The following is a 13,208-nucleotide window of genomic DNA, read 5'->3' on the forward strand; positions in this document are numbered from 1 at the left end:
CGATATAGCACAGTTGGATTTTCAGAAAGCCTTTGACATGGTTCCTCACCAAAGACTCTTAAGGAAACCAAGTAGTCATGGTATACTGATGGATCAGTAACTGATTAAAAGATAGGAAACAAAGGGTAATAACAAACGGTCAGTTTTCACAATGGAGAGAGATAAACAGCAGTGTCCCCCAAGGATCTGTACTGGAACCAGTGCTGTTCATCATAAATGATCTGGGGAAAGGGGTGAACAGTGAGGTGCACAAATTTGCAAATGATACAAAACTACTCAAGACAGTTAAGTCCAAAGCTGATTGCAAAGAGTTACAAGGGCATGTCACAAAATTGGGTGACTGGGCAACAAAATAACAGATGAAATTCAACATTGATAAGTGCAAAATAATGCACATTGTAAAAAATAATCTGAACTACACATATATAATGATAATTTCTCAATTAGCTGTTACCACTCAAGAAAGAGATTTTGGAATCCAAATCTCTGAAAAGTTCATCTCAATGCACAGCAGAGGTAAAACAGGCTAACTGTTAGGAAAGAGATATATTCTGTCCTATTTTCTATCATAGTGCCACTATATAAATCCATGGTGTGCCTATGCCTTGAACATTGCATGCAGTTCTGGTCACCCCATCTTAAAAATGATATAGTGGAACTTTAAAAGGTTCAGAAAAGGGCAATAAAGATGATCAAGGATCTGGTATGGCTTCCATATGAGGAGAGACTGAAAAGCAATCCCACCCCTGTGCATCGGGGGGAGAGATAGCTCAGTGGTTTGAGCATAGGCCTGCTAACCTACAGTTGTGAGCTCAATCCTCGAGGGGGCCATTTGGGGATTTAGTTGGGGATTGGTCCCGCTTTGAGCAGGGGGTTGGACTAGATGATCTCCTGAGGTCCCTTCCAACCCTTATATTCTATGATCTTAGAAAATAAACAATTAAGGGGGGATAGGATACAGGTCTATAAAACAATGTATCCCAAACTTGGGACACTGCTTGTGTAGGGAAAGCCCCTGGTGGGCCAGGCCGGTTTGTGTACCTGCCACGTCTACAGGTCCGGCCAATCGCAGCTCCCACTGGCCATAGTTCACTGCTCCAGGCCAGCGGGGACTACTGGAAGCGGCAGCCAGTACATCCTTCGGCCAGCGCCACTTCCAGCAGCTCCCATTGGCCTGGAGCAGCAAACCAGTGGGAGCCGCAATCGGCCGGACCTGCGGACACGGCAGGTACACAAACCGGCCCAGCCCACCAGAGGCTTTCTCTACACAAGCGGCATCCCAAGTTTGGGAAACACTGCTATAAAATCATGAATGGTGTGGAAAAAGTGAATAGAGAAGTGTTATTTACACTCTTCCCCAATACAGAAACAAGGGGTCACCCATGAAATTAATAGGCTTTAATACAAACAAGAGGCATTACTTTTTCATATAACACACAATTAACTTGTGGGATTCATGTCATAGGATGCTGTGATAGACAAAGATATGACAGGGTTCAAAAAAGATCTGGATAAGTTCATGGAGGATAGTTCCATCAATAGCTACTAGCCAAGATGGACAGGGATATAACCCCATGCTTGGGGCATTCCTAAACCTCTGATTGCCAGAAGCTAAGAGGGGAAGACGGGTCGATCTCTCCAAAACTGTCTTGTTCTGTACTCTCCCCGTGAAGCTCTGGTACTGGTCAATGTCAGAGACAGGATACTGGGCTAGATGGACCCCTGGCCTAATCCAGTATGGCCGTTCTTAAGTTTTTATATTGATTGAAGGACAATATTATTATGATATTCTTTCCAGCATCAACTTCAATCACTTCTAAATCTACTGAATATTACCCACCTGCCTTACTATGAATTATGAACAAATCTTTCATCAGTCAAGGTTGGCCATGGAGCAAAACATATATATGTGTGTTTTACCTTTTAAAAATACAATATACTAACGACACTATTACATGTTAATAAGCTTATTTGAGGTTTATGTTCCTGATTCTCAAGCGTCTCTCACTTATGTTGCTGTAGAAAGATTTTATTTATTTATTTACTTTTATGCTTGTGCTTTACATATAGAAATTACATCTTCATGAAAAACAGTTTGGGGTGTTCAAAATAATAAATTTATTTTATTTTATTTGCCAGTTGTCAGAAATTAGTCTCCCTGGGCAAAGACAGCTGTGCTGACGTAGAAATTCCCTTGGTAGTAATTATGAGAAAATTATTTTATTGTAAAGGAGCCAAATTAAGAAAGCAATAGATCACTGGCCACAAGAATTATTTTATGGAACTGCTACTATGGGACTCTCATGCATGGAAATAACTCTTGGCAGAAAAAACTTGTTCTAGATCTGTGGCTCTCAGGTTTGGGCTCATAACCAGTAGGTGAGTGAAAAGCAGTTTCCAGGGATGGTGGAGGGGGGTACCTCAAAATTTCCTACAGGATCTACGTTTTAATGTAAATATTATACACACACATTCTTCTGTCCTGGTTACAAATCTGACCTTTATGGACGTAAATAGCTGAGATATTTAGGATCAAATGGTACATTCCCCAATGCTATTTTCAGTGAAGTATAAATTATGCTACAAATGTGAAATCATTTAATGTGTACGTGTTAAGGAGAAAATCCTACAGGCTGGATAAAGGGTGCTGATGGTTCTGAATGCAGCAGAACCAGTGCTGTGGAAAGAGGAGCTGCAGGTAGAATTCCTAGGAGGACCTCCACACACCAAGCAAGCAGCAGGACACACTTCCATGGCAGCTTCTACAGCAGCCCTATAAAGTGTGGGGGGAGGGGCTCGGGATGCAGATAGGGAAGGTCAGCAAAAGGGTGAGATCATGATCAGTGTAGCGGCAACTTCACGGATACACCAACCAAAGTCCTGCGTATAGAGGGCTTAGTGGCCACAGAGGCTGCTGCAACCCAGTTGCTCCAGTAGTAGTCGTAGAGCAGTGGGGCTAGGGGAGGATTCTCTCCTTCAATCCCCACAGAACTCTACTGCACAAGGCATATTTACTTGATTTTCTATAAAGGAGAGAACTTTGGCCCGAATATAAATATGGTATCTATCGGACTATTGAGTATTAGGGGTCTCCAGCCCAGTGTTTCTAAGTTATTTTCTATTGCATTTATCTCTGTATTAGCTTGTTCACCAGTCTTCTTCTAGCACAATCTAAAGATCTAATCTGATTTAATACATTTATTTACACAATGTCTTCATGTCTCTCTCCTTCTGTTTGGGCTGCCTGGCATATATCTTCTTTCCCACACTTTTTAAACATCCCAACATGCAATTTTCTCTGACAGACCTATGCTTCTATTGGATTATTTGGCAGTGAGTGAATTACTATTATGTCAAAGTATGTTCCTGGGTTGAAAGCACAAATTGCATAGAGGTTAACATCAGCTTACAGCAAAATGAAAGAATGGGGGACCTGCAGTTATTTTGCCCTATTATCCTACCATGCCAGATCATTAGATGCCACAAAATCTCTTAGAGGCAGATCCTTAGCTGGTGTAATTTGTCATACTTCCTTTGACTCTAATAGAGCTATGACAATTTACACCAGCTGAGAATCTGTCCCTTAATATTTATGGTACTGATAAACCTGCCATTAATAAGCAAATAACTTTATATAATTAAGCAAATTGTGTCAAATATGGTCACCTTATCATGATCAAAGAAGACTACAAGAACGACAGCCTCCAAAGAAGGGAATAATTAAGTCGAGGCTTCGTTGGTTGCGTATTATATGTCCACCCCAAACTCAGGCGGATAAATCCTTTGTGATATTATCATGTGTCCTCTTTTATTTTATGTATAGTCCATATAAGAATCAGCAATAACATGAATCTATATTAAAGAACACAGAGGCTGCAAAGTGAAGCACGCAAAAAAATCAGGAAATAACAAAGTTAAGGTTGTCTGTACAACCTTAACTCTACCCTTTTTATATATGCCTTATGACACAATACTTGCATGACTGCACACTTTTGCCCATAGGGATACTACTCCATTGTATATTGGACAGTGTATGATGCAAAGTTGTGTAGAGAATTCTTTTGAAAACTCCAGAGCACCTCTCTCTTAGTCACTGCATTAAGGGCCAGATCTAAAGTACACTGAAGTCAACAGAAAGATTTCTACTGACTTTGGTGGGCGTTATCTGGCTCTAATTGTATTTTGTGTTGTAAATAAGGAAGGGGATCCACTTGAAAAAGAAGGATGGTCTTATGGTTAAGGCACTTGAGTGAAACAAAGGAGACTTGCGTTTTATTCCTGCCTCTGCCTCAAACTTCTTGTGTTATCTTGGGTAAATCACCCTGAGCTTCAGTTCCACCTCTGCAAAATAGGGATAATAACGCTTCTACAATCAAACGCTTAAGTCCTTGTCAAATTTCAAGTTCCCACCACCTACTGCTGAAGCACTAGGCTGCTCAAAAAAGGCTGCAACAATTTTCTTGGCAGAAAAAAATACATTCTTAACCAAAAAGAAAAAAACACCCTATATTTCACTCCTTATATGCCTCAAAATGTCTCAGATGGTTTTGATGATAATCTCAGAAAACAATGCTTCCTGTGTGGGCCGAGGGATGTGCTGGCCGCCCCTTCCCGCCGCCCACATTGGCCCAGAGTGGGAAACTGCGGCCAGTGGGAGCTGCCATTGGCCAAACCTGTGGATGCAGCAGGTAAACAAACCAGCCCGGCCTGCCAGGGCTTTCCCTGAACAAGCGGCGGACTGGCTTTGAGAGCCACTGATCTAATCCTCCTCTGTTCAGGGTTAGATGACATGGTGCTGAAAACACCTGAGCCCTGTCCACACTACAGCCTCTGCCATTGCTACCAATGGTGAAGCTGCATTGGAGGTCAATTATGGGTCCTAAGTGAGGTGTTTATAACCCATGCTTGAATAAAGGTAGTTCTGACATATAGTATTTGGCCCTCTGAAGATAAATGTAATGTTGCCAGTCTGTGCCATCTCAATTACATCAAACCTCAAGTTGAACTAGAACCTAATATAAGATCATGAATATAAAGATTTATTTCATAGTGTTTGTATAACTGCTCAGTCACGTCATCACCACTGTCTGTATCCTGTCTGTAAACACAGAACAAATGAAGAATTTGAAAAAATATATATCTGATTCAAAGACACCCAGACGTACTGTACTCCTAGTTCAGATATGATTTTGCTTTACTTTTATTAAAAGCAGTATTATAGTAGTGTTTAAAGGCACCAGTCAAAACTGGGGCCCAGTGTGTTAGATATTGCACAAACACATAGCAGAAACAGTCCCTTTCCCAAAGAGCTTACAATTTAAATAGAAGAGACAGACCCAGTGGAAGGAATAAAGTATTATCCCCACTATGAGGTTCAGAAATATTAAGGGTTTAATCCAGCTCCTTTTAAATGCAATAGCAACCTGGTCGATAAAGGACTATGAATTAACAGTGATTCTCACTAAGACGACATCTTTTTTTAACAACCCCTCAGCAATATTTAGAATCTACAAGACAATAAAGATCCCCTGAGAACCTCCGAGATACGAACACCTCGGAAATGGCAGAGGAAGCTATAGGCAAAATTATCAAAGTGCCTAAGTGACTTAGAAGCCTGGGTCCTATTTTCAAAAGTGACTTAGGCACTTAAAAGCCTAATAGTTACTTAGGTTCCTAAGTCCCTGTTAGTTTTGAAAATGGGATTTAGTCACTTAGGCAATTTTGAAAATTTTATCCATAGTCACGTTTTATTTTCCTAAATGTTGACTAGCAAAAACTACTCTCAAAACCAAGTCTGAGAAACAAGTTTGCAGTCACTCACTGTTGTGAGCTCAATGACTTAGCCTGTTAAGTCATCATAATGGCCACAGAAGCAAAATGAATAACATTATTTTAATAGGTCAGACACAACTGTTTTTCTCTTTACAACTGCACATTCTTAAACAATTAAGAATTGGCTCAAGATAAATCAGAGACACCTGCCCATACTCTTGTTTATTTTGAAAAGTGATCATCTCATCTCAGGACAGATGCTGTTATATTTGCACCTGACCATATGGTTCTTCTTATCAGTCTGTGAGAAGGATTGACACAAGTATGCAGACAGGCTACAGGACTGCAAGATGCACTTGCCTAATCATAGCACTATGCCTCCTTGACAGCACCAGCAGCTTTTGTTCTCAAATCAAAGAGTTAAGCAGATTCATAATTCGTGTCTATATAATTCGTGTCTATCTATAACAAGATAGAGCAAATAACAGGTTCTATCTTGTATAATGTTTCCAGCCTGATGAAGGAAAAACATATTTCTGAAAATTTGCTCTATTTATTAAAAGGACTGTGCTTGCAATTTGAATCCGCTTTCCCGTTAAAGTTTATTTCCAACGTTCTATCAAACAACATCATTCAAATAAAATGATTTAAACTACAGGCGTCATGAACTGGGGGGACTGGGCCAATTTTATTTAATATTTTTTACATCTTCGACTATTTAACAAATACAATTCATGCATTAAAATGGTACTCTTAATTTATTTTGTATAATTAACCATTTCCGAGAAAACTGTTTAAAAATTTTAATCTGCTTAGATGCTTAGAATGATACAAACAATTTTACTTATTACTTATTTTTCAACTTTGGAACCATAAATTTTAAATATAATAATAAATAATAACCAAAAATTATTAACTTATTATGGAACATAATATTGCCGCTTGTAGCCAGGGGCAGTTGACAACAAGCCTTCCTTGAAATATGAAATAAAAATAACCAACCACCAGTTCGGGACGCCTATGGTTTAAATAATTTTGGATAATGTAATATGGTAGCACATACTAACACTAAGACACAGACATAATTTCATTACTTTATATTAAAGCATTTTTGAGATATTAATCAGAAATTAACTTTTCATCACCTCTTTCAAGGGACTGTAACTCCCTTAGGAAGAATTTTAGGACACGTGTTCACAAAATGTTTTTTCTTAAAATGACCTAAGGATTCACCCCCAAAGTTGTGTTGGACATTTTCCAATCACTCTGGATATATCACAAAAATCACTCCTAATTTATGCAAAAATCTTTACTGTATATTTATATGCCTGCTGCATGCGACTTTTTCAGTAAATTTAAAATTATAAACAACACTACCAAAAGACCATTGAACAGACGACATATAAAATAAGTCCTCCAGAGTGATACGGGAACATGTACAAATGAACAAATGTACCGGTAATGGGAGCCCGTATGAGAAATGAGCTTAAGTGGTTAATATCTCTTGCGATATCTTAATATATCAATAAACAAAAACATTAATTTTTTTTGCAATACACCTGTTTGTGATATCTTAAATTTTGCGTCTTGTGTCACACATTTCCGTAATTGCAGCACTTAGCGCGTCTCATTGATCAACCCTTACAAAAGTAGTATCAACACATACTAAGCTAACTATCTAACTAATCTACATGAGTATGTACTCGCCTAACCTTGGCACAAAGGTGGGAGCAGTCTGCAGTGTTGCTGGATGTCTGATAATTATCTGATTCTTTAATAAAACATATCTCCAAAAAACTTTGTAATTTTGTATCTGTACATTAAATCTTGATTTCGGCCAAAGTGAGAATAATTGTGACATATTATGTAAAGTTGTAAAGTAGATGTTAATATCAATTGTTATACAATCTGAAACTTTTTGGCACCTTTAGGACTTTCTCACTAAATATAATTCATTTTGGATTGAAAATGAAAAAAAGAAAACTGGAGCAGTGGAGCAGTCAAGATTTTCTGTGCTCCGGCTCCGCTCCAGGCAAAAACCTGCAGCTCCACTGCTCCGCGCTCCAGCTCTGGGCTCTGCTCCAAAGCCCTGCAAATGATCAACTAATCTATCTTGACACAAGAAGTTTTATCTCTGCCAACAACCTATTTGTCACTGCCCAAGCCAAGGATCTTGCCCAGACAGAAACTGCATTAACATCGGCACTGTCTGGTCTCTCAGTCTATTACATCAAGAACCAATTGCACGCCAAACCCAGCCAAAACGCCAGTGTAGCGGTTCTCAAACTGGGGTCCACGAGGGTACTCCAGGGAGTCCATGAGTCATGTCTGGTTCCAGGGGATCCTCAAGTCATGTCCAGGGATGCTGGCCCCACTGATCAACTCCTCCTCCTCCCTCCCAGTGCCTCCTGCACGCCACAAAATAGCTGATCAGCAGTGTGCAGGAGGTGCTGGGGAGGGAGGCGGAGGAGCGAGACAGGGAACGCTTGGGGGAGGGGGCAGAAAGAGATGGGAAAGAGGAGGGATGGGGTGGAGCAGGGGCAGGAAGAGGTGGGGAGGGGCACTGGGGGAAAGGGGGAGTGAGGGCAGGGCCTGGGACTGAATGGGGGTTGCACACCCACAGGGAAAATTAGAAGCTGGCTTGGGAGTCTGAAAATTTTTAATACAAAATGGGGGTACTTGGATTGCTAACATTTGAGAACTGCTGTGCTAGTGAATCTCTTCCATCTTCAGAATCATGAGGCCTCTAGACAACTCAACATCATCTGGAATGGGGTATCACTTGCCCACTGCTCGATGGAATCCTGTCTACCATGGCATTATGCTAAACCGTGCTCTCTCCTTCAAGGCACACGTGGAGAAGACATAAGGCAAAGTTAGCACTTGGAACAACATACTCAAGAAGTTTGCAAATTCAAAATGGGGAACCAACCCAGAACACTTAGAGCCCTCACACTTGCACTTTGCAATTTAACCGGTGAATGTGCATGTCTGGTGTGGGAAAGATTGGGTCATGCAAAGAAGAGTACTCTGTGCTGAATGACAGCTGCCCTATATCACAGAATGCCTAAAACCAACAAATGTGAACAGCCTTTATGTGCTTGCCAGAATCACTCCACCAGATACTGGGAGAATGGTCACAAGCAAAATGGAATGATTATGATAGATCAAAGATATCAACCATCCTTAATGGCCACACCATGGCAGCGAGACACCTGAAATTGCAAAAAAGCTTCATAGCTGCAACAGTACCGCTTAAAAAAATCATCAATGGCTACATGACAGGAAAATGGCGCACTCAGCTCAAAATACTTGGAGGACATCAAAATGCACATCTACATTGCTGAACACCTTCCTGCAGGTGTGGAGAAGGATTGGTCAACCTGGAGCTATTTAAACCACCTCCAAGCAAGAGTTAGCCAATTAAAAGTCAATAGGCAGAAGTGGGGCAGCCCTCAGACACCTGACTACACAAACCCTGGAACATCTGTTGGTTTACCAGCTCCTGGAAGAACTATGCACTATGGAAGATCTCAGCAGGGCTACAGACCAGGCCATATCATGTATTGGACACTGGAAAAGAGCATGAGAAGAAGATTTGTTCCAACAAGCCTTTTCTAAATTTATTTTTTCTCCAAACTAAGATGGTTTTGTGCCCACTGAGGCAGTGACTTTGTTAGGTCAGTGAATTGCTTGACTTACACACACTATGTTTTCTTGAAGCATAATAAACTCCCTGTATGCCAAGGCAATATGTGGAATGTAGATGAATATGCAGATAAGTGCAATGTATTACTAGCATCTAACAATACAGTATTTATGCTTAATTGCATAAACAGGCACAGCCAGAGAACTTCTAAAATACAGGTAAAACTTACTAACAAACCACTATATTAAAAATCCTGAGACACTAGTCTCACATTTATTAATTATTATTATTTTATTATGGAATCTGTTTAAATTCCATAACAAAACAAAATACTTTAGTCAGGGGGAAAATCACCCAGTAAGATTCACAAGCTGCCACTGATAAATATAATAAAATATATTTATTGAGCATGGACATTAGTCAAGTCCCTAATGGATCTTTTCTGGCACTTGTTGCATAAGTATCGGTTACCATGATAAGACAGCTAAGTTCATTTAAAAGGCTCTTTCTGGCTTTGCCTTTAACCCTATCACCTCCCTCTCCTCAGAAAAAAAAAATGTAATGTAGGGAGGAAGGGGGAGGGAAGCCCTCTGTCACCATCCACCAGAAATCACCTCATCTCAGTCATGTGCTACATGTACCCATCACTGATCAGATCAGTATAAAAACAGGAGGCCAAATCTTGCTCTCAACTAGGGCCAGTGTAAAGTCAGAGAAATTTCACTAACTTAAACTAAGTTACTTCTGATTTACACTGGGGTAAATGATCTGAATCTGATGAAAATGTTCAGGGCAGAATCTGCTCCAGGATGTCCGCCAACCAGTGGGAGTCCAATTTTTGGGAATGGCTGTAAAGTGAGCTACAAAATCTGCCAAATTACTGTGGCTGAAATAAATGATTTTTTGTGACATTCTTTGGGCAGGCTCACAGCATGATAGTAAAGCTGTGACCTGGGATGCATACATGATATAATTAGCATGCAGCAGCAGAGTGATGAACAAACCCTGGGGAAACTGGGAGAGGAAGAAAAAAATGCATCCCCTGGTTGCAAACTGAGTAATGTGCTGCTGGTGGGAGGAGTGGAGTGGAATCTCTCTCTCTCTCTCTGGGCGTTTATACCACCTGGTAGGTGTGTGGAGGGGGGAAGAAGGGGAGTGGGGCTAAAGCCCTTGAATGGGGGGATTCTCTGGGGTTGTGCTCCCCAGTAGATTTGTTTAGGCATGTGGGGCGTATTCCAATGCCCACTGAAGTCAATGGAAATACTCCCATTGACTTCAATGGGCTCTGACTCAGGCCCTGGGTGCAGCTGAAAGCTTTACCAAACCAATCCCCCTGCTCCAGAGACGGCCTCCCTGTCCCGCCAACGCCAGCCCCGCCCGGCCGGGGGAGGGGGAGGAGGAGTTTAGGGCAGGGTTGCAGAGGCAGCGGGTCCCTGACCGCCGAAAGGGCGGGACGGGGAGTTCCAGCCCCACCACCGCCCCTTCCCCAGAAGTGACTGGCTGCAAGGCTGCTCTCCCCTCCCCCCGAAGGAGGGGCCGCGCCAAGCCGCCCCCTGGAGCTCGCACGCGCGCCCCCGCAGCAGCAGCAGCAGCACCTACTTCTTGCAGGGGATGAGCCCCTTTCTCTCCTCCAGGAGCCGGAGGCGCTGGTTGGGGCCGTCGTAGGACACCGCCGCCCTGGTGTTCCTGCCGCTGCTGTGGTCGTAGGCCACCGTGCGCCCTTCCCACTGCCGCGGCGCCTGGCACGGGGCGGGCGGCTGCCCCCGCCCAGCGCGGCCCTGCGGGGCGGCCGCCAGCGGAGCCCCGCCGTGCAGGCACAGGAGGCCGCCCAGCAGCAGCAGCAGCAGCCGCCGGGGTTGCCCCAAGCAACCGCCGCCTCGCGCCATCCTCGGTGTCGCCGCTGTCAGCGCGAGCCCGGGGCCCCGCTCCGCAGGCGCTGGCGGGGTGAAGGGGGGAGGGGAGAAAGCCGGGGGGCCGCTGAGGCGCTGGAGCTGCCGCCGCCGCCGCCGCTCGCTCTCCGGCCCCTTGTGCGTCGCTGACTGGGGAGGCGAAGGCGGGTCCGGCTGACTGCGGCAGCGGCAGGCGCGGAGCCAGGGCCCAGCTGGCAGAGGAGCGGGTGCGATGCTGAGCAGGGGCGGCGGCTGTTTGATCTGTCTCCCTCCCCGGCCAGCAGGGACTGCGGAGGCAGAGTGCCGCCTGCAGCCCGCCGGGCACCAGTTATTTAACCCCCACACACGATGGGCGAGGACACACACGCCTCCTTCCACCAGCTCCCTCGTCTTCGCTCCCCGTTCGTTTCACCTCTTCCCTCACACGTTTCCGCCCGCAGGCATTGCGCATGATACAGCCCCGACTCTGTAGCTGGCTGAACATCATACCAGTGCTGTAGGAGGGGAGCCATCGTCTGATGCCAGTGTCCTAGTTGGGTGGCAGCATATGATACCAGTGGCACAGCTGGGAGGGCTGCACCTGAAGTAATACGCTGACTAGAAATACTGGATATTAAGCCTGTATTGATAGCTATTTCATATACCTCTTTCTGTTCAGCCCTGCGAGTTTTCTCCTTGAAGGCTTAATTAAAATGAGGGAAGCAAGCAATATATATGTTAATGTCATTGCTGAGTTTATAATGGTCACATATTATTCAGCAAAAAAAGAGGGGGAGGGGACAATATGTGCTTTAAAATACGTTCATGCTCGTGCTCCATCTATAAACCAAACTAGGAAAGTAGACACTTTTCAGCAAGGAGCAAAATGGCCACTTGTTTGGGAAGTCGATTGTTTGCTTGCTTTCCACTTGGGCCCTATATTTTTGGTTTGCCTTTGACAAGAGCATCTGTGATGTGGAATTTGATTGTGAGCCGATCTGATCGCTTTTTCCTCTGTGTTTTGTGCGGGTCTGTGGTCAAGGGTTCCTATAAGGCAGGGACAGCACACATTTGAGCGGACAAGGTTGCCTGCCCACCAAATTCCTACTAGTCTCAACGCAGAGCTACTGCCTGAAGGACTGGACGCTGCAGGCCAATTTTATCATATCTCATAGACTCATCGACATATATTCGTGTCGATTTGTTCTGTGTCTGGGGCTCACGGAGGGAGGGAGTTAAAGAATGATCTGCTAGAGAGACCTCTCTAAAATGTTGCTTTTGAGGGAAAACATTTCATTTTCCCTGGCACCTGCTCTCCAGTGACTAATACGATCATCCCCTTTCCCCCAAACATATCCGTTCTTCCCCCATTTGCCTTGGAGATCCCTTGACCTAGGTTTGCTGTCTCCTGAGCAGTTTCCTAGAAAAGAGGGGGGAGACTAAGATAGCCAACATGGGTTACTAAAGCACACACAGGGAACTAGAGGGCAGGGCGCTGCTGCTGCTGCTACTACAACCAGGAGAGCACATCAACTGAAAATGCACCCTATAAGCTAATCTTAATGAGAGGGGATGGGAAATTGCTACCCTAGGAGGACCACAGTCTGACCTCAGTTACATCCCCGCCGTGCCAGTGACTGCAATATGCCATTGCTCTCATCGGAGTTGCACAGTTGAACTGAGGGCAGAATTTGGTCCCTATTAATCAAGGACGAAGTTCAACTATTTTAAATAGCTGTAAATCCGGAGCAATTCCAGTGAACGCTATGGGGTTACTCCTCAATTACACCCATGTAACTGTATAATTTAGTCAAATGAAAGCCTCTGGGTTCAGACTAATGAAAGGGACAGAACAACTCGAATGTGAACGGTCTGCACTGTTTCCTAAAACACTGGCGGCTGCTGGTTTGTGACACAAA

The 13,208-nt window shown here is 43.7% G+C and overlaps 1 protein-coding gene across 1 annotated transcript in view; it reads right to left on the reverse strand.

Moving 5' to 3' along the window:
• Positions 1 to 11,726, reverse strand: part of EPDR1 (ependymin related 1) — a 43,460-nt gene extending 31,734 nt beyond the window's left edge. Inside the window, exon 1 of the mRNA XM_045008200.1 lies at positions 11,021 to 11,726. Coding sequence (XP_044864135.1) covers positions 11,021 to 11,307 — 287 coding nt within the window. The 5' untranslated portion in view covers positions 11,308 to 11,726. The remainder of the gene's footprint in view (positions 1 to 11,020) is intronic.
• Between the last annotated feature and the right edge of the window lie 1,482 nt (positions 11,727 to 13,208).

The sequence above is a fragment of the Mauremys mutica genome, chromosome 2, assembly GCF_020497125.1.
Source record: "Mauremys mutica isolate MM-2020 ecotype Southern chromosome 2, ASM2049712v1, whole genome shotgun sequence".
Classification (NCBI taxonomy): Eukaryota; Metazoa; Chordata; order Testudines; family Geoemydidae; genus Mauremys; species Mauremys mutica.